The following is a 27,113-nucleotide window of genomic DNA, read 5'->3' as shown; positions in this document are numbered from 1 at the left end:
ATAGCTGTGTGCCTTCAAACCAGAGTATCTGTAAACTGGGTTTCTATCAGTGAGGGTATAGAGCAAATGCCAGTTCTTTCAAGGTTCACCCCGATGTCGTCTTCTGTGACGTAAGAACGAACCTGGGCCTGGCCACTCCTGCCAGACTTTATCTTGGCAGACAGGTTTCCTACAGTGGGGGCCACCTGTACCTGGGGAGAGGCAGCAGGATGCTGAATCCTCAAAAGGAGAGCAAGAGCCTCCACTGTGTAGCAAGGCCAGGCCTGGGGGTCCCCCATCCCATGGCAGGGGAATCGGCCCCGACTAGCAAGCCCAGGCCTGGGGGTCGCACAACCCACAACAGGGGAATCGGCCCCACTATAGCAAGCCCAGGCCTGGGGGTCCCACATCCCAGAAGTAATCAGCCCCACTACAGCAAGGCCAGGCCTGGGGGTCCCTCAACCCTCAGCATGGGAATAAGCCCCTACTATAGCAAGCCCAGGCCTGGGGGGGTCCTGCATCCCACAGCAGGGGAGTCCAGTGGGACTCCTGTGGCTCTAAGAGCAGAAAACCCAATTCAGATGTGCTTAAACAAAAAATTAAAAATATGCGTGTGCATGTGTGTGTGTGTGCGCGCGCGCGTGTGTGTGCCTGCGTGCTAATTTATTGCAAAGCCAAGCAGGTCTGCTTCGGGAGCAATTGGATCCAGGTATTCAGACACCAGCCACTTCTTAGGTTTTGCGGGGGGCCCTGGAAGCTTGGCACTCTCCCCTCTTGATAAGATGGCTGTAGCTCCCCCAGCTCGCAGCCTTGGTCTGACCTTGTGGGAAAAGGCTGGCTCTTTTTTTCTCGATGGCCTCCTGGTAATTCCAGAATTCACTGTGACTGGACTGGCTTAACTACCTGACCAGCCCTGAGCCAGCCACTGGGTCTGGGGTGACCTTCTTGCTCTGACTGGCTTAGACCTGGGCTGCGGGATCTGCAACTGGGCTGAAATGGATCAGAGCGGGGCGCGGATTTCCACCTGGATCAGAGCGGGGACGCAGATTTCCTCCTGGATCAGAGCGGGGGTGTGGATTTCCTTCTGGATCAGAGCAGGGTGGGGGGCGTGGATTTCCTCCTGGATCAGAGCGGGGGGGCGTGGATTTCCTCCTGGATCAGAGCGGGGGCGTGGATTTCCTCCTGGATCAGAGCGAGGTGGGGGGCGTGGATTTCCTCCTGGATCAGAGCGTGGGGTGTGGACTTCCACCTGGATCAGAGCGGGGGCGTGGATTTCCACCTGGATCAGAGCGGGGGCGTGGACTTCCACCTGGATCGGAGCGGGGGGAGTGGATTTCCACCTGGATCAGAGCAGGGGCGTGGACTTCCACCTGGAGCCGGGACTGGACCTCAGGAGGCAAATGATGACCCTCTGTGACACGCAGGCCCACGTCTATGCTAGAAAAGCCACTCCTTGATATGGGGGGAGGATGGGACCCGAGAGACCCTTGCCCGGTCCTGCACTGGCTCAGCAGCCAGGTCCAGCCTCCCTGGCCTCCGGAAAACAAACCTCGGGGGGACGCAGAGGGTCACACAGGGCTTCACCTCCAGCTTGGGTTCAGTCCTGACTCAGAGTCGACCCGGCCCCCAGGACTGGACCCCACGACGTTCAGGGTCCCTGCCTGCCAACAGGACCAAGGTCATGCACAGTGGTACTGGGATCCTCCAGAGGATTCCACAGGGGACCAAGGGCCTGCAGGGATTCGAAAACCAGTGCCGGAGGCAGCCTTCCTCCCTCACAGCACAAGCTAGGAGATAAAACAGGCAGGCGGGAGAGCAAGGCACGGGTCGCCCCTTCCTCATGGCTGGAAGCCCCCCAGGAGGAGTGATGGGGACAGGGGTGGGGCACTTGGGGACCTTCCTCTGCCAGATGGCACTGATGTTTCCACTGTGGCTGTGAGCAGGAAAGGGTTAACTTGGCAGCCGGCTCCTCCACACCCTGAGAATCCCCTTCTGGCCCCTCCCTGCCCTGAACCCCTGCTAGAGAGGACAGCCCTGCTCACCTGGCCTTGGCCGCCCCAGTTGGTCTGTGCTATGGTGGGATTCATGGTGGGGCCTTGGCCTCACAGCATCAGCTTGACCCCTGGAGGGTGGAGACTGAGGTCAGCCATGTCCACGAGACCAGCCCAGTGAGGACCCTGGACATTGAGGCTCGGGGGTTCCTGGCTGGCCCTGCCTGGCAGGTGTTGTCACACATGGGTGCTGGAGAATCAAGTTCCCGGGACCCCCTGGGAGGGGACACCTGGGAGTTCGCGCCCAGCTTTTCCTGGGCCCTGCCCGGGCATCTTTTCCCTCTGCTGACTTTAACCCGTGTCCTCTACCGTGAGAACCCACAGCAGGGAAAAGCAGCCTGGCTGGGTTTTGTCCATCCTTCTGTCCATCCTTCTAGCAAGTTGTGGACCATCAAAGTGGTCTCGGGGATCTTCCTGCCGCACAACAGCTGCCTGGAGGCTCACAACCAAGAACGGTGCTCACTCCAGCAGTGAGGCTAGCCCTGACAGCAGAGTTCGCTCCCAAATTTAGGACACACAGGAGCCTTCAAACCCCCCCCCACACGCGCACCCACACGTGCACACATGTACACACGCACACACACGCACACACATGCACACACACACGTGCACACACACACGCACGCACACACACCGTGCACACTCAGTGCACAGGTCAGCTGATGTGCACCAGCCACTTTCCAAACCAAAGTCATTCCAGCCCCAAGTCTGTAGCTGGTGCCACATGAAAACACCACTGTGTTCTTACTTATGGAGCATGTTTCTTTAAATTGGCCTATTTTAAAACTAAATGCATTTTTTATTTGAAAAGGAATCTTCATTTCACCGCTGCAAATGAAAAGCTGGCATCACTTGCGTTAAATCATGGTAACCATTAAAATAAGTGGAATGAAAATAAAATAATGTCGCACTCTGGATGTGGTTGAGGTGCCGAAGCCTCTGTGCCCAGGCCTCGGCCGTTTGTCTAAACGACTCGTGGAGACCCCCTCCAGGAGGAATCAGAGCCTCGGGAGCTGGGCACGCCTCACCTGCACTGCTGTGCTGTCTAAGGAAGACTCATCACACCTAGAACCGGTTCCCAGCACGTGTTTGTGGGAAAGGTGTGAAGTGGGCCCCACCTGGCTAGAACAGGGAGCTCCAGGTTCCCACAGCCACCTCCACGTGGCCCAGGGCGCTCCCTGCACCCCCGGACACCGCAGGCCTGTCCGGCCATCTCACATCCCTCCATCCACACGCGGGGAACCCCAGAGCAGCTGAGTGAATGCCCTGGGAACCTCTGCCTGAGTCACAAGAAATGGAATGGGGCTGAGACATGCCTCTCCTCCCCCCTTCTCTTCCCTGCCAGCCTCCCCATCCCCATCTCAAATGAGCTCCTGGCCCAAGAATCCTGGTGTCAGGGTCCCCTGGTGGGTAGGGCAGGCTGACCACACCAGGAGCTGCAGAGGGGGCTGCCCTCCCACCTGCCCTCCCTCAGGCAGCTCCAGGAGGAGGCAAGTGTGGCTGAGGCCACCTGCCACCACCCCACGGTGACAACGTGGCCCTGCTGGGCAGCCCTGAGCGCCCGGCTTCTGCAGGATGATGCCACCAGGGGCCCTCCCGGGGAGCATCCTGTCGTGGGCTAGGCTCTGTGGATGGAAGCGCAGGAGGGGTCGGCAAATCCTGCCTTGTCGTGGCTGCTCCCTCAGGGCAGGTGTGAGGGTCAGAGACCAGGCTCCATCCCGAGTGGCACTGAGGCAAAGCCGTAGCCTCCAAGGCCTGGCTCCTGATTCACCCACTCTTGCAGCTTGGGGGGCGACAGGATGGGAGGTGCACAGGAAGGGAATACCCTTCGCTTCAGACACAAGCGACCCCCAGCTCAGCAGTGAGAGGCCACAGCAGGTGGGACCAGGGCTGGCAGGGCCTGACACAGGGAGCCTGTGCTGCATGAGCCATGATGCCTCAGCCCGGCTTCCGCGATCCCCAGATGCAGCTATGGCAGGAGTGCCCCATGCCTGGGGTAGGCCCTGGGAAGGACGCCCGCAGCCAAAAGTGGGGGAGGGGGAGAGACACAGAGAGAGAGAGAGAAAGAGAGAGATACAGAGAGATTGAAAGAAGGAGAGAGGGAGAGACGGAGAGAGAGACAGGAGAGACAGAGGAGGAGAGACAGGGAAGACAGAGGAGGCAGGAGGGCCCCACAGGCCGGTGCTCCTGACCACTCCACTTTCCCACAGCAGACCTTTGCACCTTTCTCCCAGGAGCCCGCAGCTCGGGGGGTCCACTCACTTCCCCGGCCGGCGCGGGGGGCCACTCACTTCCCTGGCCCGGAGTAGGGGCGGCTCACTTCCCCGGCCGGCATGGGGGGCGGCTCATTCACTCACTTTCTGGGCCGGTAGTCGGGGATGCTCCGATCCAGGGAGATGCGGTCGCTGAGCTGAGCGTTGTAGCCATACTCCTCATACTTGCCTTCTGCCTCCTGGCCGTCATCACGCAGGGTGGCCGCCAAGCCGCCCTGGCCCAGGCCTCCTGGCCCCTCCACCAGGCCGATGGGCTTGGCGAGGCCTGGGGGAAAGGAAGAGAGGGAGGTCAGGCAGGCCCAGGACATGCTGCATCTGTACCCAGGAGACGCCCCTCCCACCCCTCTCCCCTACGGCTGCCTCCCCCGCCCCCGGTGCAAGCCCAGCAAACTCTGCAGATGGCAGGCTGCCAGCTCGTGACATTCCAGAAAGTGCACGACTGTGTGCAGAGTGAAGGGCGGTGCGGGCAGAGGAGGGAGGGATGAATGGGTGGTGCATGGGGCTCTGAGGGCGGTGGACTCTGTGTGATGCTGTAATGGTGGAATTTGTTACTATGTATTTTTTGATTCAGGGTCTTGCTCTGTCACCCAGACTGCAGTGCAGTGGCACTATCTCAGCTCACTGCAGCCGGGCAGCCTGGAACTCCCAGGCTCAAGTGATCCTCCCACCTCAGCCTCCTTAGTAGCTGGGCACACCACCACAACCGGCAAATTTTTGTATTTTTAGTGCAGACGGTTTCACTATGTTGGTCAGGCTGGTCTTGAACTCCTGACTTCAAGCGATCCACCTACCTAGGCCTCCCAAAGTGCTGGGATTGCAGGCGTGAGTCACTGCACTGGCCAATACTTGTTCTTACGCAATTGTCCAAACCCACAGCAGGTGTGATACCGAGTGAGCTCCCCGTGAGCCACGGCCCTGGGTGAGTCGCCTGCATCGGGCAGCGTCGGCTCAATACACAGTCACATTCATGCACGTTCACGCCCGGGCACTGTGCCTGGGGGGTGGAGGATGCAGGAACTCCGCTCAGTCTCTATCAACCCGGAACTGCTCTGATGGTCAGGCCTACTGATGTTAAAAATATTAACTCAAAACTGCAATGACTCTAAGATTAGGTGTTTTAAACGCCATACTACTGCCACCAACCCCACCAGCCCTTGACGCTGTCCGCCTGCGTAACTTGAGCTGAACACATATCCGCATGCATGCTGCTACTCTGGGGTAGGAAGATCGGAGCCGTCGACACAGGCAGCAGCCGAGACGCAGCTCACACACGTGACGCCAAGCCAAAGAATCAACACAGGAGACCTTATCCCGTGTGGCCACCGGTGTGAGGTTCAAGAACAGACGGAATCACAATCCCACCCCATGGCCATCGGGGTGGGACGGGGACCCCGGGGTGGGGCAGCGTCGACTGGAAAGGAGCCAGTGGAACTTCTGGGCTGACAGGGAGGCTCCACGGCTTTGTCAGGGTGTATGGAGCGGGTGCCCAAGGGGGCCGGGCCAGGGAAAGTTCTAGGTGCTCAGTTGTGCTGGGCAAGTGGATGTGGCTTGGGGATGCTGTTCCCAGGGGGACGGGGGTGAGAGGGGTATCTCCCCGCAAAGACGGCACCGTTGGCTGTCTCTCAGCTGGGAGTCTCCGGGGCATCATGGATTTGGGGGGCAGGTGCCCGGGCAGTAGTTTTAAGTCAGAAAGAGGTGGCATGGACCGCTGGGGCTGGGCTGCCTTTTGTCAGCTTGCACAGAGAGGTCTCTGGTCCTCGGAGGAAGGCCAGTGGAAACACAAACTCGGGAAATACCCGATGCTGACGTCCCACAGCTGCCCGCATGGGAGGGCCCTTCTCTTGTGGCACCAGCTCCTGGGGCCCGGCGGGATCTCTGTAGGATTCCTGCTCCAGGGAGGGAGGGACCGATGCCCTGGGAAGACTCCAGTCCATGACCCTCCATCCCCAACAGGGCAGTGAGTGGGTTTCTCCCCTCTGCAGAGCCGAGGCTCTGAGCCTCCTGGAACCTCTGGACTTTCTGGAATAATCTATTTTAAATGGATAAACAAAGTGTTTTTATTTATGTAGGACTGAAGGATACAGATTGGACGTAGAACTGAAAAATGACACAAATCACTTCCCTTTCTTAATACTGCGAGATAAATATGTAATCATGCTCTTTTAAAATATCAGTACTGCACGTGCATTTTTCCCTTTGGAAAGTCTGGAATTGGATGTCTCCCAGAGGCAGGCACAGCAGCTTCTAGCTCGAGAGAGACCTCACCATTCGCGGGGCTCAGGCCTCAGCTGGGGACTGGCCGCCTGGCCAGAGGGTGGCTGAGCGTGGTTCAGGCGAGGGCTTACACCTGGCAGGAGGGTGGCTGAGGGGGCTCCGGACAGCTGCCCGATGCCCGGCGTTGGGGGTTTACTTTCTCACTTGTAAAATAAAATATGCACGAGTTGAAAAATTTAAACAATCCAGAAAATCATGAAACGGAGAGTTGACAACCGTGTGCTCTGTCTCCTCTCCAAGCACCACACTTCAAAGGAGATGCCTTTTTCTGGTTTGAGTCCTTTTCCCTGTGTCTGCTGCAGATCCAGGTCTCACCTCGCCAGCCTGAGACGAGGTCCCCTGACTTCTTGGCATGAAAAATGAGGGGCTGAGCCCGTTTTCACCTCACCTTCTTCCCCTGCCCCCTCCTTCCCTCGATTTTTCTTAGCTATTATTTTTAGTGATCCTGTGGTTACCTTGGTGGCTTCAAAAGGAATACGTAAGCCTCTATTTCTGGAAGCTCTGACTCTATCCAGCATCTCCAGACTCCCTGCCTCATCAGATGAGAAATGGGCGCCCTGATCCACCTGCTGCTCAGCTGTGCCGCTACTTTTACACCCCTAAAGGCATCTGTGACACCCACCCTCAGCTCTATCACCGTGAGTGAGTGTTCACAGGACTTGATGACGGGGTGGTTCTGAAATGCAAAGCGGGCCAGGCGCGGTGGCTCACACCTGTGATCCCAGCACTTGGGGAGGCCGGGGTGGGCAGGCCGGGCGCGGTGGCTCACACCTGTGATCCCAGCACTTGGGGAGGCCGGGGTGGGCAGGCCGGGCGTGGTGGCTCTCACCTGCAATCCCAGCACTTTGGGAGGTCGGGGCGGGCAGAACGCTTGAGGTTGGGAGTTGGAGACCAGCCTGACCAACATGACAAGACCCCATCTCTACTAAAAATATAAAAATTAGCCGGATGTGGTGGTGCGCACGCACTTGTAATCCCAGCTACACGGGAGGCTGAGGCAGGAGAATCGCTTGGACCCAGGAGGCGGAGGTTGCAGTGAGCTGAGATGGCGCTACTGCACTCCAGCCTGGGCGACAGAGCGAGTGAGGCTCCGTCTCAAAAAAAGAAAGAAAGGAAAAAAGCAGCAAATTGACATGCCCACATCAGGATTGCGTAGTTACAATCCACCATGGCGCCAGCACGGCATGGACACTATGACGGAAATATCATTCTATCACCCACTAAACCTGTGCTGCTTCATGAAGAACTTTCAAAGGTCAAGACAGTATCATTGATTTCCCTGTTACACTATCCATTTCTCAGAATTATGCATATTTTGACTTGTTTTAGGTTTGGATCTTGACTTTTCATATGCCCGTTTAGAGAAGACAAAAATATGATAATAAAAATAGTATCTACTGAGCAAGCGCCCTTCCCATACGTTAACATGTCATTCCCCACAACACCCCGGGACGTAGGTTCTGTATTTCACTCCATTTTGCAGATGAGGAAACTGAGGCAGAGAGGTCAGGCCACACACACAGGGTCACAGGGCTGGTCAGCATCAGAACCATGTTTGAACCCAGGCAACGTGGCATGGAGCAGCTCCTCCCGACAGCCATGTTCTGCTGCCATGTGAGCTCAGGCCTCCTGGCGGTGTGACCGGCGAGCACAGCCCCATCTTCGCATAGATGTTCCCGACTGCAGGGCCAGCCCTCAGTGCCCTCGCCTCATGGCCTTCTCACTCCCAGGTCCCTTTGCATCAGTTGTTTGCCCAGTGGCCACCCCCAGGCCCTCCTCACTCTAAGCCTGAGTGGGCTCCATTGCCCTGTGGATCCCACGTCTGTTCAGGTCCTGGAGGTCCTCTCATCCCACTGAAGTATATCTCTAAAGAAGACTGAAGAAGGGTTGTGTGGAAACTAAACTTCCTGAGCCCTCAAATGTCTGGAAGTCTCTTTCATTGCTCCTCATGCTGGCTTGATAACTGTGCTGGGTATAGAATTCCAGGCTCGACGTTTCTTTTTTTTTTTTTTTTGCCTCATGCAGTGCCCAGCGCTGCCTGTGAGTGTTCTGAGGTTGGCAGGACCCTCTTTCTTCTTCAGACTGGCATTTTGTTTCTGCCTGTCTCTGGACACTAATTTTTGTTGTTGTTGTTGGGATCCTAGATTTGGTCAGGGCATATCTTGAAGCGAATCACAGTCACACTTGGCAATCCACGCTCATGTCGACGTTCAGCTCCAGGAAGTTTGTTCTGTTAATGATGTGACTGTATTCCCATCTGCCATCCCTGTTTTCTCTTCTGTAACCTCTGTTAAGTGAACGTTTCCTCTCCCGGTTTATCTCCTGCCTCCCGACGCTTCATTCTCCATTTTCATTCTCTTGGTTTTCATCTCATCAGCTTGATCTCTTGTCGTGTTGCCAGTTAGCCTGTCCCTTGAACTGGCTTTGTCATCAGCTATTTAATCCCAAAGGACGCTCTTGTCCTCCAGCCGCCCTGCCTTGCACGAATGGCAAACTCGTTTTACTCTATGTGGTTGGCAGCAGCCCGAAAGCTGTCCACATCCGAATCCCTGGAACCGGTGAGTGTCGCATTACACAGCTAAGGGGACTTGGCAGACGCCCCCAGCTTTGCCTGAATCTGCTTCATTGGCCAGAAGGCGCGGAGGAGCTGGGCCTTCACTGGCCTACGTGCTGTGGTCACGTCACTTGCACGGGGGTTGGGGACACCCTGGCCATGCCGCTGCTCACAGTTTCCTTGTGGAGGAATGAGGGTTGCCAGGCCTCCCACTGAGTGTGTTTTGAAGAGAGAGGCTGCCATTCCCATCCTCCCTCCACCCTGGGGCTCCATGCCTCCCCTCACTGCTGCACCTGTGCTTAAGAGAACCAAGCAGCCCCTGGTCCAGATGCTGTTGCCCAGGGAGCTGCCTGATTTCTCCTGGCTGAGGGTCCTCCTTGGTCACAGGTGGACCCCCATCGAGTCCCTGTCCCAGGACTGTGCGGATGGTGGACATGGAGCTCAGGGACCCTGAGCCCTGCACTGGGCGTGCACTGGGGTGAAGGAGCCTTTGCTGACTCGGATCTGATCTTCTTCCTCGGCTGGTGGAGTCAGTGCTGTCACCATCCCGTAGCTGCTGAGAGAAGCTGCCCGGGGGACACCAGTGCCAGCACTGGGCCTCCCCTTCCCTGCCCGCACGGCGCCCGGCACCTGGCTGTTGGTGAAGCCAGGGCATTGGGGGTGGGGAAGAGCAGAGCAAACTCTCCAGGTGCCCGTCCGAAGGCCCCACTGGCTTCCCAGGCTGGAGGCCCCATCTCCAGCCCCTGGGCTGTGGCAGCACCAGCCACTCCCTGTGACCCCCAGTGCAGCTACAGGGATCACTGGCAGCTCCATCCCACAGTGGGTTTAGAGGGATTTGGTCCTGAGCCCTGCAGCCGCAGACTGGGCGTCTCCACACTTTTACCAGTTTCTTCTACCATCATTCTTCATGATTTGTCCTTGTTTCCTGGTGGGATCAAGCAACCCTGCCTCTTTGGAAGGAATCTTTGTGAAAGAAGATGAGGCCATGCTGCAGAAAAGAGACAGGGAAGACGAGAGCTCCAGAAATCCTGCCGCGAGGCACCCATGGCAACCTTCCTCATAGGCAAAATCAGATCCGTGGGATTTCCACTTTTCCGAGCTATTAACAGATCTCTCCTGCTCCAAAGAACGTGACCGGGAAAGCCAAGCGGCTCTGACCGCACCTGCCCTCCCAGAGGCTGCCCTGGGCCTGCGCCTGCTCCTGCCCTGCCCTCCCAGAGACTGTCCTGGGCCTGTGCCTGCTCCTGCCCTGCCCTCCCGGAGGCTGCCCTGGGCCTGCGCCTGCTCCTGCCCTGCCCTCCCAGAGACTGTCCTGGGCCTGTGCCTGCTCCTGCCCTGCCCTCCCAGAGACTGTCCTGGGCCTGTGCCTGCTCCTGCCCTGCCCTCCCAGAGACTGTCCTGGGCCTGTGCCTGCTCCTGCCCTGCCCTCCCGGCTGGAAGTCCTGATCCCAGCCTCTGCCGGCACCTTGGCGCTACATGGCCGCTGCCACCCTGAACAGGACGCCTGAAGCCTCCGATCCCCCCCTTCTCGTCCCAGCTCTGACTATACACGGGGTCCCCCACCTTCTCCTTCCAGCTCCAACTGTACACGGGATCCCCCACCATCTCGTCCCAGCTCCGACTGGACACGGGATCCCCCACCATCACGTCCCAGCTCCGACTGTACACGGGATCCCCCACCATCACGTCCCAGCTCTGACTGTACACGGGATCCCCCACCATCACGTCCCAGCTCCGACTGTACACGGGATCCCCTACCATCTTGTCCCAGCTCTGACTGTACACGGGATCCCCCACCTTCTCCTTCCAGCTCTGATTGTACATGGGGTCCCCCACCTTCTCCTTCTAGCCCTGACTGTACATAGGGCCCCTCTGCAGCCACTTCCATCATAACCAACTCACTCGAGATAACTAACTCACTCCCAGGATAACCAAGCCACTTCCAACATAACCAACTCGCTCCCATGATAACCGACTCACTCCTACAATAACCAACTCACTCCTGAGACAACCGGGCCAATTCCACTAACCGACTCACTCTCATAATAACCAACTCACTCCCAAGAAAACTAACTCACTTCTGAGAAAACCAACTCCCAAGATGACCAACTCACTCCCGAGACAACCAATTCCCTCCCATGACAACCAACTCACTCCTGAGATAACCAAGCCATTCCCAAGACACCTAGCCCACTCCTGAGATAACTAACCCAGTCTCAGGATAGCCAACCCATTCTTGTGACAACCAACTCATTCCTAAGGTAACCCACTCCCAAGTTAACTAACCCACTCCCATGATAACCATTGCACTCCAGAGCTAACCAAGCCACTCCTGAGACAACCCACTCCCATGATAACTAACCTGCTCCCACCATACCTAACCCACCCCTGATAACCAACCCACTCCTGAGATAAGCCACTCCCATAACTAACCCATTCTCACATTAAGGGCATTAACCCCTTGGAGAGGGCAGAGCCCCTGCAGACCCCTCTCAGTGCCATGGTGGGGTGAAGCTTCCCACGTGGGGGCAGCTGGCAACACATTCACAACACAGCACTGACCATGTTCCTCCTGCAGGCGTTGCACGAGCTTTGCCTCCTTTAATCCCCAGGGCTCCCCCCAAGCCAGGTGCTTTTGTCACCCCCATGTCACTGATGAGACTACTGAGGCTGAAGGTTGGGCCCATGGCCAGGAGGCAGTGAGCCCCAGCCACACTCCGCCACAGTGCTCTGAACTGCAAAGCTCTCAAAGAGGGTGTCCCAGGGGACCGAGAAGGCACCGCCCCTGCATCGTGTCAGGCAAAGGCATTAAATAAACAGCCACTAAACCATGGTCACACCCCTTTCAGGAGAGGAAGGGCATCCTCTCCCAAGGAAGCAGGTGACGGTGCCCGCCTGGCCTTGGGGACCACGGCTGAGCTTCACTCTGCGCCTTGCTTCACAGACGGACGTGCTGCTGCGGTGGGCACGGGGGAACCGTCCAACGAGAACCACACAGGAGTTTCTGGGCCAGACCAAGGTGCCAGCTGGACACTTCTCCTCCAGGGCACGTAAAGGGTCTCCATCCATGGGGCTGTCCCATTGCCGGCCCCTGCCCCTCTCAATTCCGCCTGGAGGTTGGGATGGCTGTGCAAACATTCACCACCCGCACCGCACGAGGACTGCCTGGTGGCCACGGGGAAGGAACATGCCGTGTGGACACATTCAGATTGAACCAGTCCTCAGAGGAGGGACCTAGGGCCCCACTCGCTGGCCGGAGAGGGAGGCCAACCCCTCCCTGGCAAATGCAGCCTCCCCCCTGCCCTGCATGACTTTGGACAGGGCAGGTGATTTGGATGCGGCTCCAGGGGGGCACGGAACATTCGTGTGCCACCTTCAAGATGGAGGGGTCTGCATTTTGCTTTTTGCCTCCACATAAAGTTGTGGCCACAGATGCCTTCCGTGCCGTCACAGGTAGAATTCAATTGCAGTCATAGCAATGACCTTCCAACCACCAGGAAACATCCATCAGACGGCAGAGTCCACAGAAACGACTGCCTGACAACCCTGAGAGCTCACGCGTTTATCACTTATTTATTAATTACATATTTAGGGTTGCTTATCTCAGAAATTGAACCAGTGCGTCAAAGATAGAGAAATTTCATGAATCTTGGTGCCAAGTCATTTTCCAGAAGGTTTAGATTAGTTTTGTTTCACTGCCAGCAATATATGCTTCCACTACTTTAATTAGAAAGTGCATCACTTCTGATTGGAAAAGTCATAAATGCTTCTGGTAGAAAATTCTGCACACATGGACACACACACACACATGCACACAGAGGATCACCTGGGGTCTCATGCCACCGCAGGGAAAACTAACATCAGTATTTTCGCGCTCCATATTATTTTATAAGATCACGTGAAACTCCTCGGCGCAGCTCCATCCACATATCTGGTGCCTGCCGCCTGCGTTCTGTTGTTATTACTACGTCTTGAGTATTTTCCCATGTCACTAAAAATTCTTCATAAACATAACTTTTGATGGCTGCAAACATAAAATGTCAATTTGTAGCTGCGCCATTTATTCATCTATCCATTATCAAAACTCACAGAGCATCTGCTAAATCCCAAGAGCCGCCTGGGCCGGGTAGCCCCAGGTGGCCCTGGTGAACGCAGCACACACCTGCCTGCCCCCCAGAGCTCATGCCCTTCATGCACACAGGTGAGCAGGTGCCAGCCCAGGGCAGCCGCTTCCTCGCAGGTGTGGCCAGAGGCAGGGGCAGGGTCCCCACGAGGAGGAGTCTGAGGGAAGAGAAAGGCCAGGAGGGCAGGAAGGTGTCCTGCGAGTGGCTGCGTGTGCAGGTCAGGGCTGTGGGGGCAGAAAGGGGACGATGGGACGGGGTGAGAGCTTTCTGTGCCGGCTGGGATCTTGCTTTGAGCTTTGCAGGAAGTGGGAGCGCAGAGGAGCTTTGAGCTGAGGCGGAGAGAGGAGGGTGGGCACAGTGGTCAGGCTTTCCACACAGACAAACCACTCCGGTGACCGTCCATGGGGGGACGAGGGTGGAACCCAGGGGCCTGTGCAGAGTCCGGTGTTCTGATCAGCCCAGGGGCAAGATGGTGTGTGGACATCAACGACTCAGTTTCCCACCCTCTGTCTGTCTATCTCTCTCCGGACAGCCTCCCTGTGTATTTCAGGACTAGCCATCCCCATGCGCACTGTGGCTGTCACCCCTGTGGCCTTCACCCACAGTCCCTGTCAGACCCTCCACCACTGGGATGCAGTGATTGCCCGAGGCTGGGCAAGCGCCCTGAGTGGATTCATCACCAGGAGAGAGGCGCCCCCCCCACCCCAAGGCATCTTAAACAGCACAGGCCACCAGGGCATCTTCGTCTAACAGGAGAGGCAGCTGCTCAGAATCTGCCACCAAAAACGGAAGCGGAGGAGAGATGAGAAGCAGCACCCTCGCCCAGGCACACCTCCGCCCAGGCACACCCTCACCCAGGGATACCCTCGCCCAGGCACACCCTCACCTGGGTACATCCTCGCCTGGGCACAGCCTTGCCTGGGTGGCCTCCTGGAGCTCAATTTGGGGGGTGTTTGGGCTCAGTGGGCCCTGAGAGGGGAGCCAGGGAGCCCCTGGGGTGCAGAGTGTGGCCCAGGTGCCGATGTGAGGGCCAGGCCTGGGATTTCTCCTCCTGCTCCTCACGGCACTGGGTGGTGGGGACCAGCAGTCCTGGGTGGGGCTTGGGTCCGAAGGAGCTGAGTCAGGGCTGGCAGCACAGCCTTTAGGACGGCGGCTCTCACAGTGGCACCTGGGCCAGGGGGCCCACCCGCAGGACAGAGGGGCTCACGGCGGGGCCCACACTCAAGACAGTGGCTCCCACCCTCAGGACAGCCGCGTCCACCTCACCTGGGAGCCTGTGAGACCCTCTCCAAAACGGCCGAGTCAGGACCCCGGGGTGCCGGTGCCTGTTCTAACCAGGCCTCCAGGGGACTCCCACACAGGCAGCACTGGAAGCAGCCACCCGGGGGCAGCAGATGAAGCCCGTCCGCACCGGAACCACCTCGGGAGTCTGAGGGCGCCGGCGCCTGCCTGGGCCTCCCCCACGGAGTGGATGTAACTGCCGGGGCGTGGCCTGGACGCTGCAACGTCTAAACCATCCCCAGGTGACTCTCAAGTGCAGAGCAATGGGAGCTGCTGTCTGGGATGGCGAGGAGTCGGCCTGGCTCCAGGGCCCCGGCCAGGAGGCAGCCCACTCAGGGGCGTCCCAGAGCCATGCAGACGCCTGTTGGGGGTAGCCCTCCCGGGGTCTAGGGTCCGAGGTCCAGGCGGGTGGGCAGAGCGGGCGTCCAGACTGTGGACGACAAGTTCTTAGGGGAAAGTGGTCGGACATAGTGGCTTGGAGGACACAGTGCGTCTCCGGGCCTTTCTGGGTCCCCCCACCCGCCCCAGCGCTGCCGACGGAGAGCCATGGGGCACCCACTTTCCCCAGGACATTCTCCACGCCTTCGTCCCTGCTCAGAGCCGGGGACACAGCTTGGTTTTGGAGGCAGTGATTTGACCTGTGAGAGGAAAAGCAGCTTCCTTTTGAGATTCAGGGCTGAACACAAGGCTTCCTCCCCCTCATTCATCATCACTGTGGTAATTGGAAAAGATGGCTCACTTCCGACCACGGCCACCGAGTGCCCATGGTCATTCTGCTTTTATGGAATCATCATTTGAAGTTCCTTTCCCATGACCCGAGGGAACGCACTTTTCTAACTACAGGAGATAATTTGGAAGACGATCACAGGGGAGGAGACGGCCGTCTGGGAGTGTGGCGGGGAAGTGATTTCCTCGGGGGGTGACTCCGTTCGTGAGCAGATGGGCAGGCGGGGGTGGTCTGGGCTGTGAGGGGACCTGTGCCCGCTTCTCAGCCACCTCCTCTCAACGGACCCTGAGGAAAACAGGGAAGTTGAAGGATGAACAGATTGTCACTTGGCGTGTGTGTCTGGGCCAACGGAGAGTGGTGGGGACTGCGGCTCAGACCCACAGATTACTGCCACCCAGGGACTAGGGTCCAGAGATACCAGATCTTCTAAAATTCCAACAGGAGGTGCCGGTGTACAGATTTCTGTCTCTATATGTCAGCAATGAATTCACGTTTTGGAAGAAATGGCATTAAGTTAACAAATACACACTGGGTCTGTCTATATCTGTTAATCGGGCAGGACAGGTGTGGTGGGACACATAACAGATCCGAAAGGCATCACGCTCTGATGTCTGGAACCCACAAGTCTGTCACTTTCCATGGTCAAGGGACTTTACAGATATGATTAAGTTAGGAGCCCTGAGACAGAGGGTGCCCTTGCACCCAGGTGCACCCTGAATGCAATCACCAGTGTCATATAAGAGAGAAGTGGGCCAGGTGCAGTGGCTCACGCCTGTAATCCCAGCACTGTGGGAGGCCGAGGCAGGTGGATCACGAGGTCAGGAGTCCGAGACCAGCCTGGCCAACATGATGAAACCTCATCTCTACTAAAAAAAATTCAAAAATTAGCTGGGCGTGGTGGTGAGCACCTGTAATCCCAGCTACTCAGGAGGCCGAGGCAGGAGAATTGCTTTAACCCTGGAGGCAGAGGTCGCAGTGAGCTGAGATCGCGCTACTGCACTCCAGTCTGGGTGACAGAGCAAGACTCCGTCTCCAAACAAACAAACAAAAACAAATGTCTTATGAGAGAGAATTGGGCCAGGCACAGTGGTTCACAGCTGTAATCCCAGAACACTGTGGGGCTGAGGCAGGAGAATCCCTTGAGCCCAGGAGTTTGAGACCAGCCTGGCCAACACGGCGAAACTCCATCTCTACTAAAAACACAAAAATTACCCTGGTGTGGTGGTGGGCACTTGTAAGTCCAGCTACTTGGGAGGCTGAGGCAGGAGAATCGCTTGACCTTAGGAGGCTGAGGCTGCAGTGAGCTGAGATCGCACCACTGCACCGTAGCCTGGGCAACAGAGTGAGACCCTGTCTCACACACAAAAAAAGTAAAAGGCACGGGGAGGGAGATTTGACGCAGACAGAAGAGGAAACAGCTCATGTGATGGAGGCAGAGGGTGCAGCAATGTGGCCAAGGATGCCTGGAGCCCTCAAGAGCTGGGAGGGAAGGACAGACCCTCCCTGCGGCCTCTGGAGGCCGCACAGCCCTGCCCATAGCTCGGCAGTCGCTCAGTGAAATCCACTGTGGGTGTCTGGATGCCACAGCTATGAGAGAAGAAACGTATGTGATTTTAGGCCCCATCTGTGGTGATCTGTGACAGCAGCCCCAGGAAAATAATACAGGAGGCTAAGCTGGTACAGCAAGCAGACCCCTAAATACCCTGCCCTGGGCCGACGCTCCCTTGCTGGGTGCCGCCGCCCGTTCTGTTTGCTGGTCTCGTTCCAGCAGCCCCCAGGCAGTGCCTGCCCCTCGCGGGTTCCCAGACACTTCTAAAGGCAGGGGAGGGCTTGTGGGATGTGGGGCAGCCGCACGAAAGCAGGGCAGGCCGGGGAGGCAAGGCGGGGTGGGAGGGACCCTCGACCGCTGGGACTGTGACAAAGAGAGGGGCCCGGGACCCGCCTGGTACCTTGGGGTGCCCGTCCTGTAATCCTCACACTGCCCATGATGTCAGCACCATGCTGTCCCCATTGCATAGACAGTGAGGCTCACCGCGGCCACAAAGACCCGCCAGGCTGTGGCTCCTGGGCCTTCCGAGCCGCGGGTGCACCGACCGTCCTCACGCCTCACCCATGGGGCTCGGGATGGCCACACTGTTCCCCCTGTGCCCGAGGAGGCAGGAGGTGGTCATGGAGCAGGGGTGAGCTGGTGCCCGGGAGGACGCTGCTGGCCCCACCTCTCTGCCCCCAACCAGGGAGGTTCCTAGAGCCCCCGTTCACGGCCCTGCAGGGTGGTGGGCAGAAGCCGGCCCCGCCCACTCAGCCCACGTCCACCGGGCCGCAGGCGTGTCTGTCCCACGCGACGCTCTCAGAATCCTGAGTTTTTGCCAACATTGAAATCCCTGTAGATTTCACCTGAAACCTGGAGTTCCCGCTTCCTCGGGAGGATCCGGCAATCTGACAGCCCGGATCTGCCATGCACGTCAGAGATGGGCTGGAGGGGATCGTGGCCCCCGGGACAGCCACGGCCGACTGGCCCCACACCTCTAGCTGCCCGTGGGCCTCACGCAGCCACCCTGGAGGTCGAGGGATCGTGCCCCAGTTTAGATGAATGGAGCGGGATGGTGGGTTGAATGAGGGCCCCAAAAGCCATCTCCACTCTGAACCTGTGGATGTGGGAGTAAGGTCTTTCCAGGTATAACTAAGTTAAGGATTTCAAAATGAGGTCATCCTGGACTCGGGGCAGGAGGGCCTAAATCCAGTAAGAAGCATGCTGATTAGACAATGAGAGGGCTCAGATAGTCACAGGCAGAGAAGAGAGGCCACGTGACGTCAGAGGCAGAGACAACGCCACGACCGCCCGGAGCCCCCCAAGTGGGACAGGCCTGCAGCAGACCTAGGCCCCCAGGGGAGCTGGCCCTGCCGGCACCGTGACTTTGAACTTCCGGCCTCCAGAACAGAGACAGAGTAAGTCTCCGTTGTGTACAGCCACCCAGTCTGTGGTCAGTGTTACAGCAGCACCAGGAATCCCAGAGGGCAGAGGAAGAGACCACGCGAGGAGGGCAGTTAGAGGGAAGGGGCCCAGCAGACGCCCGGGCCACCACCCATCCCCTGTCCTTCAGCCGCAGAGCGATAGTTCGCTTGACAGCAGCGGGCACAGATGAAAGCCGGGCCTCCCCGGTGACTGCGCAGCGGAGGGTGGCGCCCGACTAACACCTAGTCCGTAAGACTCAGGTGGAATTTGCTGGGTGGAATGTCTGAGAAATATGTCTAAAAAAGCAGACTTCTGGAATCTGAGGTTTTCACCTTTTATCCACAGCCCTGTACTGTTTTTTGGGCCTGGAACCAGGACTCAGTGCTTGGGGCTGGAGCAGCCAATGTGTGACCATGAGGCCGAATGCCTCCAGCAGAAAGGGAGGAGCTGGGATTCCCATAGGGCTGGGCTTGTGAGGGTCCCACCAGCCCTCTAGGTTTCACCAGCCACACCGCGGTTCTGCATTTCAGTCAGGGTCTGTAACACACAGAAGTAAAGGAACTGAGGCATGCAAAGGCCGGGACCATCAGAGGCTCTGAGTTCCCTCACCCAGAGGAGCCAGGGCCAAGTGCCAGGAGCGAGAGGGCACCCACATAAGGTCAGGCTGCCTCCCACCCAACAGCCCCACCCAGAAGGACGGTGCTGGCCGTCTCCTGGGGGCTGAGAGCGCTCCAGAAAAGCAGGCATCCCTGCCAGCTTCCTCTGGGTCCCTGCCCCCTGAAGAGTAATTTCACACTTGGCTGCCTGCTCTCCCAGCACATGATACCTGGGATATGTGGGCGGCTGTGATTTTTCAACTTGGAAGGAAGTGGGCTTTCAAGCTCCCAGCTTCTCTTTGAGTCACGGATTTCCATCTGTCACAGCAACTGAAGCCAATATTCCAAGAGAGGAAACAGCACAAACTGAGAGATGGCCGGGCACAAGATAATCAGGGAGGAAGGGGCAGAGGGAGGGCACTGCTAGGAAGGTGGGAGCCACGTGGGAGCCACGCTGTGCTCCCATGCAAAGAGAAACTGGGCAGGGTTGTGGCCCGAGGGAGGTGATCCCCAAACAGCCCAAATCCGGCTGTCCTGTTTTGGAGCTTCCGCCTGTCCACACCCACCCTTCAGGGCACCTGCTCTCCCTGGGCCCACGGCGCTGGCAGCCCAAGACAGGGACTCGGCCCCAGCTAAAGTTTCCCACAACTGTGGCCTCTGTGAGCCAGACCAACCTGCCTCCTGCTGAAAAGCACTAAGAATGCTGGATTTAAACAACAACATCAAATTCTAAAAAGCAATAAATACCTGACAAGATGGCAAGAAATTGCTAGGCCAAAAGCGAAGGGAAAATGGGAATCAGAGAAATGAGTGGGCCTGCAATTTGCTTTTTTCCTAAGGGGGTGTTCTGAATATTGTGACGTTGACATTTCAAAGAGGGAGAAAGGGGGAAGAAACCAGACGTGCCAAATAGAAAACTCTCCCTCCATAAACTGCAGCGAGGGTGAAGCACTGGGGGACTCGCCTTCAGGATGTGCAGCCTCGGTGTGGGCCAAGCAACCATCAAGACCTGAACTTGATGGAGGAGCAGCACGGGCAGGGACAGCATGGACAGGGGTAGCACAGGCAGCCTCCAGGAGCCTGGAGAAGCAAACACAACCCTTTCCAGAGAGGAGAGCTTCCAGCCTAGGCCTTGGGTTATGCCTGCAAATCAATGTTCAATGACAATGACCAGCATACAGTCAAACGTAACAAGGCACACAAGGAAAAGAAACACCGTGAGCAAGTGCCAGCAGAAAGAACAGAGGTGGACTCCAGACCAGGGCAGCAGCCATGGGACAGCGGGCCCTCCCTCCACCCTCAGATTCCGGGACACCAGCAGCCGCCACCATGACCTTTGTCCAGCAAGCAGGACTCCACCCTGTTTGCAGTGGGGGAACCAGCAGCGCCATCACCTTCCAGCACTCCAGGCCCTGTGTCCTTCGTGTGCTTGCAACCTTGGCTGTCCACTTCAGGGAGTGTGGAGGGCAGAGGGCAGTGTGGAAGCTGCAGCAGGCAAAGCGTCCCACCAGCTCCCTCGTCCCTCTCTTTATTTCCACTATAAAAATGTAAACCGATTTCATGTGCCTGGCTATTAATTTTGATGATTACAAAGTGAAGATAAAAAGGAGAGACCCTGGTTTGCTTTTGTAGATAATGTCTCTCTGTCTCTCCCAGCTTCAATTTTATCCACGCTCTCCAAATACAACAGCTAATTTCATTACAGACAGGTCTTTTAAGATTCCCTGGGGACCCAAACTAGTAACATATTGTCAATAGTGAAAAGACTGACTGCCCTTCCGAAACCATGAAGTCATGAATATTTTGCAGGACATGGCAATACCTGTAAAATATATTCTCACTGAGACTAATATGGTGTTTGATAAATCTTCATACATAATACTTGTGTTCAATGAATATGAATATTTATGGGGCCAAAGCAAGGGAGACGGGGAACGACTGGAAGTATCTGGTGGGAAGGATCTCCTGGCCCTCTGCTTCCCTTTGGAAAGCATGCAGGGCTCTGGAACATCCCGCGGCTGCTCCATGCAGCAATAAATGCCAACCTGACCCAGGTTTGGGTTTAAGGGCGGCTAGGAGCAAGGATGAGGGACACTGGGGTGCCCCATCACCTTGGTGGCCACCTCTGAGAGAAGCTGCTGAGAGGAGCAGAGTGGATGGGCCCCCACCCCTCCCCACGCCCACGCTGTCCTTTGATGGTGCACACGCCTGGGGTCAGCTCTCTGCTCAAATCCCGACTCTGGAATCTCCTGGAAATGCCCGTCCTTCGGACACAGCCCAGCCTTGAGGGTCACAGACAGGAGGAGACCTCAGGAACCCATACACGGAGGACTGGAGGGGAAACTGGCCCTGCCCTTGATGAAGCCCTCAGTGGAGTCCAGGGCATCTGGCTTTCCCTCAGCCACTTGCTGAAGGGGAGCCTGCCCTGAACCCCTGTTGTCAGGGGGCAGCAGAGGCTCCATGTCTCTACCCCCAGAGTTGATCCCCTTCTGCCGGGGCCCAAGTCAAAGATGAGGTTGTCAGTCCAAGGCTTGTGTCAGTCTGGGCTGCTCAACTCCACATGGATGCACTGGGACCCAACCTGGCTTCCTGGACTTCTCTCCTAGTCCAGCACTCCAGACACTGTCTGTCCTAGTCCAGCACTCCAGACACTGTCCTAGTCCAGCACTCCAGACACTGTCTGTCCTAGTCCAGCACTCCAGACACTGTCTCTCCTAGTCCAGCATTCCAGACACTATCTTCCCTTTCTCAATGCTTGGCTGTCCTCACTCTATAGAGTCTCCTACTATATTTATTCATCCTCCACTCACCCACCCACCCATCCATCCACCCACCCATCCATCCACACATCCACCCATCCATCCATTCACCCACCTACCCATCCACCCACTCATCCATCCACCTGTCTACTCATCCATTCATCCATCCACCCACCCATACATACATACATCTACCCATCCATCCATTCACACCCCAACTCATCCATCCACACATCCACCCACCCATTCTTATACCCACCTACCCATCCGCCCACTCACCATCCACCCATTTGCCTACTCATCCATTCATCCACCCACCCACCCATCCATCCACACATCTATCCATCCACCTACCTACAGATCCACCCACCCATCTATCCATCCACCCATCCATCCACCCTTCCATCCACCCACTCATCCATTCACCCACCTACCCCTCCACCCACTCATCCATCCACCCACCTAACCCTCCACCCACTCATCCATCCACCCACCTACCCCTCCACCCACTCATCCATCCACCTACCTACCCATCCATCCATGCATCCACACATCCACCCATCCATCCACCTACCCACCTACCCATCCATATATCTACCCTCCCACTAACCCATCCATCCATCCATCTACTCATCCACCCATCCATCCACCCACCCATCCACTCACCCAACCATACACCCACCCATCCACCCACCTGTCCATCTCTCTACCCACCTACCCATCTACCTGTCCACCCACTCATCCACACATCCATCCACCCATTCACCCACCCATTCATCTCTCCACCCACCTACCCATCCACCTACCCATTCACCCACCAATCCATCCACCCATCCACGCACTCATCCATCTCTCTACCCACCTACCCATCCACCCATCCACCCACTCACCCACCTATCCACCTGCCCATCCACCTACCCAACTATCCATCCATCCATCCATCCATCCATCCATCTATCCATCCATTCATCCACTCACCCACCCACCCATCCACCCACCTAATCCATCCATCCATCCAGCCATCCACCCACCCATCTACCCACCCATCCATACATCCACCCAACTACCCATCCATCCACACATCCACCCATCCAGCTACACATCCACCCACCCACCCATCCATTCACTCACCTATCCATACACCCACCCATCCACCCACCTATCCATCTCCCTACCCACCTACCCATCTCTCTACCCACCTACCCATCCACCCGTCCACCCACTCATCCACACATCCATCCACCCATCCACCTACCCATTCATCTCTCCACCCACCTACCCATCCACTCATCCACCCATTCACCCACCCATCCACCTGCCCATCCACCCATCCACCCACTCATCCACCCATCCACCCACCCATACATCCATCCATCCACCCACCTATCCATCCATCCATCCATCCACTTACCACCCACGCATCCACCCACCTAATCCATCCAGCCAGCCAGCCATCCATCCACCCATCCATACCCACCCATCCACTTACCCACCCATCCATCCACCCACCTATCCATACATCCACCCAACTACCCAGCCATCCATACATCCACCCATCCACCCACACATCCACCTACCCACCCATCCATCCACTCACCCATCCATACACCCACCCATCCACTCACCTATCCATCTCTCTACCCACCTACCCATCCACCCACTCATCCACACATCCATCCACCCATCCACCCACCCATTCATCTCTCCACCCACCTACCCATCCAACCATTCACCCACCAATCCATCCACCCATCCACCCACCCATCCATCCATCCATCCACCCACCTATCCATCCATCCATCCCTTCACTCACCACCCACCCTCCACCCACCTAATCCATCCAGCCAGCCAGCCATCCACCCACTCACCCATCCACTTACCCACCCATCCATAAACCCACCCATCCACCCACCTATCCATCTACCACCTACCCATCCACCCACTCATCCACACATCCATCCACCCATCCACTTGCCCATTCATCTCTCCACCAACCATCCACCCATTCACCCACAAATCCATCTACCTATCCACCCACCCATCCACTCAGCCATCCATACATCCACCCATCCACCCACCTATCCATCTACCACCTACCCATCCACCCATCCACCACTCATGCACACATCTACCCACCCATCTACCCACCCATCCACACATCCACCCACCCACCCATCCATCCACCCACCCACTCATCCATTTATACACCCACTCACCCACCCATCCATCCACTCACCCACCCATCCATCCACCCACCGACCCATCCATCCATCCCACCAGTCAATCAATATTTACCAAGCACCTATTACACATCAGACGTCACGCTATCCATCTGTCCAAATCCTGCTCCACTTGAACTCTTTCTCCCTCCATCTTTGCTAACTTTTCTGGGACCTACCATGTGGGAGGCAGTCTGACAAGCGCTTGACATGCACCATCTTGTCTAACCTTCTCCATGATCCTGTCATGGAGGGGTAATCATTTTTCGCTTTTCACAGATGAGGAAACTGAGGCTCAGAGAGGAGCAGTGACTTGCCCAAGGTCACCCCATGGGTGCCTACGCATCCATTCATCCATCCACCCATTCACCCACAAATCCATCCACCCACCCACCCATACATACATACATCCACCCATCCAAAACTCATCCATCCACACATCCACCCATCCATTCTTATACCCACCTACCCATCCGCCCATTCATCATCGACCCATCTGCCTACCCATCCAGTTGGATGGATTAGGACTCAGATCCATCCAACTGCGAATGTGAGCTCAAAGATTCCTCTTCCATGAAGCTGTCCTGACCTTCCCCTTCAAAGCAATCCCCTCTCCTGTGCCTTAGACAGCAGACAGTGCAGGCTGCCCCCCCCCACCCCCCGTGTGACTGTGAACTCCCAGGGGGCACCTGCTCAGGGCACTGGGCACACCCTGCTGGGCTCTGCACAGTAGGGCAGTCATTTGGTGAATGAAGTGTGAATCGGATCAAACCCTCTCTCCGATGCCCCCTCCAATTTCCCATGGAAGCCTGGAGTTCATGCATCTTGGGCGGAGTGGAACTAGCTTCCGTGGGGTGGAGTAAGGCTGGAAGGTTGGGTGGACCTCAGATGGAGGAAATGAGAAACCACAGTGGCCTTTGCCGAAGCAGCTCCATCGTTTACTAAGCGCGACCCAGTACCAGGCGCTGCTCCCAGAGCTCCTCCCGTCCAGCGTCCTCACGACAGAGGTCTCTACATGCTCCTCCCGTCCAGCGTCCTCACAACAGAAGTGAATGCTGTTCTCACCCCATTTTACAGATAAGGAAGCTGAGGAGCGGGACGCTGGGTGGCCTGATGGAGGTGGCACAGGGGGAGGTGGTGGGGCCGGGCTCTGAGTCCAGGCAGCCCAGCGCTCCAGCCACGTTTTAACCGCAAGGCTCTGCACCGAGCAACTAAGATAATCATGGTGGCCTCCCCTGTGTCCACTGCAACGTGCTCGAGCCTCAGAATATTAACAGGCATTTTCCACAATTTTCTCAAAATAGTGTGAAAATAGCCCCTTGCAGAATTCAGACCCTGTCTGTTCTTTTCTGACTTAGAAATAAAATCAGGGCTTGCTGGATTTCACGCTGGGGCTACACACGGAGCTGATGCGACTGAACTATTCTGTGGAAAGTCAAAGCAGCCCCTTTCTGCGGTGGGCCGTGGGCGAGGTCGCGCAGTGCCTGCTGATCTGAGAAGGTCGCGGCTTCTGGGCCAGTCTCTGTGGAGGCCGCCGGTTCGGGTCCCAGCTCTGCCACTCCCAGGCTGTGCATCCACACTCAGCCGTGGTGTCCGTGCAGGAACACAGGGCCCAGAGACAGCCTCCTACACGCAGCAGAGGGCTGAGCCGCGCACTCATACTCCCCACCACGTCACACCGGGTGTGAGTGACACGGCCTCGGGGAAGACCCCTCTACGTTGGGGCTGCAATAAACCGCTGTGCTGGGCCCATTCCGAGACATTAATGGGGACTTGGAGCATGAGAAAGGGGATGGTCTCTGGCCCTGAGAAGTCTCCAGAATGTTCGAGAGTGGAGGATGGTGGGGACGCGGGGTCCTGGAGAGGGCACGGTGGGCAGGCAGCCCCTGAAACGGCCCGCCCCCCACCTCGCACCTGCAGGTCTTGGGTTCCATCGTTTCCTCATCAGCCTTTCACCTCCTCTTCACTGAAAGAAGAGGCAGGCAGAGGCAGGAGCCGGCCAGCGGGCTGGGAGGCAACCCTACAGGCCCCAGCACCCCGGTCCAGGATCAGCTCTCCAGCAGAGGCGCAGAGCTGGATCAAAGGGGGTTCCATGCCTGGCAGACACAGCCATGATTCTCCACCACACAGCCTGCGGGCTCTTCCCCAGCCTGACCCCATGTCCCCATTTCACGATGCATTTTTATGCCCCTATTCTGGGAGGAAACAGATTCCCTATAACTGAGCATATACTTCCTTTAAAAATCTATTTAGTGCTACAGCTTCACTAAAAAAGGAAAAAGAAAGAAAAGGAATCTGCAGTTCTCAACCTCAGATGACCTCGCTTCCTTCCTCCCTGGGAAACGGAGAATCCAGGAGCACTCGCGCTTCCGCCTGTGCGCAGGGAACGGCCATCCGAGGTGCTGCTGGGACCTCCCGAGGCCTTGTCCCTCTTCCTGCCAGGCCGTGTCCCTCTCTCTTTCCTCCACTTCAGCAAATCCCCCCATGCTCTGTGTGGTCCCTCGGCCACCCTTTCACATCCGACAGGAACGCCCACCCCAGCCCACTCCCTCTGCAGCCACCCAGCCTCCTCCCCGTCGCGAGCACTGGTACTCACATGGGCACTCAGACCCATGGGGACACTTGGCGAGACCTGGGCAGGTTTGGCTCTCACACCTGGGGAGGGGTGGGGCAGTTACCAGCATCTAGTGTGAAGAGGCCAGGAATGCTACATGGCCCGGCCCACATCCTGCACGCCACAGAGCACAGCCTCATCCTACACCTCACGGAGCACGGTCCCATCCTACATCCCACAGAGCACAGCCTCATCCTACACCTCACGGAGCACAGCCTCATCCTACACCTCACGGAGCACGGTCCCATCCTACACCCCACAGAGCACAGCCTCATCCTACACCTCACAGAGCACGGTCCCATCCTACACCCCACAGAACACAGCCTCATCCTACACCCCACGGAGCACGGTCCCATCCTACACCCCACAGAGCACAGCCTCATCCTACACCCCACAGAGCACAGCCCATCCTACACCTCACGGAGCACGGTCCCATCCTACACCCCACAGAACACAGCCTCATCCTACACCTCACGGAGCACGGTCCCATCCTACACCCCACAGAACACAGCCTCATCCTACACCTCACGGAGCACGGTCCCATCCTACACCCCACAGAACACAGCCTCATCCTACACCCCACGGAGCATGGTCCCATCCTACACCCCACAGAGCACAGCCTCATCCTACACCCCACAGAGCACAGCCTCATCCTACACCCCACAGAGCACGGTCCCATCCTACACCCCACAGAGCACGGTCCCATCCT

The 27,113-nt window shown here is 57.2% G+C and overlaps 1 protein-coding gene across 1 annotated transcript in view; it reads right to left on the bottom strand.

The window, feature by feature from the left end:
• Positions 1-27,113, bottom strand: part of GALNT9 (polypeptide N-acetylgalactosaminyltransferase 9) — a 115,228-nt gene that overhangs the window by 74,573 nt on the left and 13,542 nt on the right. Inside the window, exon 2 of the mRNA XM_033220062.1 lies at positions 4,388-4,568. Within this exon, the coding sequence (XP_033075953.1) occupies positions 4,388-4,568 (181 nt within the window). The remainder of the gene's footprint in view (positions 1-4,387; positions 4,569-27,113) is intronic.

This window comes from Trachypithecus francoisi, unplaced genomic scaffold (genome assembly GCF_009764315.1).
Source record: "Trachypithecus francoisi isolate TF-2019V2 unplaced genomic scaffold, Tfra_2.0 Lachesis_group11, whole genome shotgun sequence".
Classification (NCBI taxonomy): Eukaryota; Metazoa; Chordata; class Mammalia; order Primates; family Cercopithecidae; genus Trachypithecus; species Trachypithecus francoisi.
Note: the sequence above shows the minus strand (reverse complement) of the source record. Positions and strands in the feature narration are given on the sequence as shown.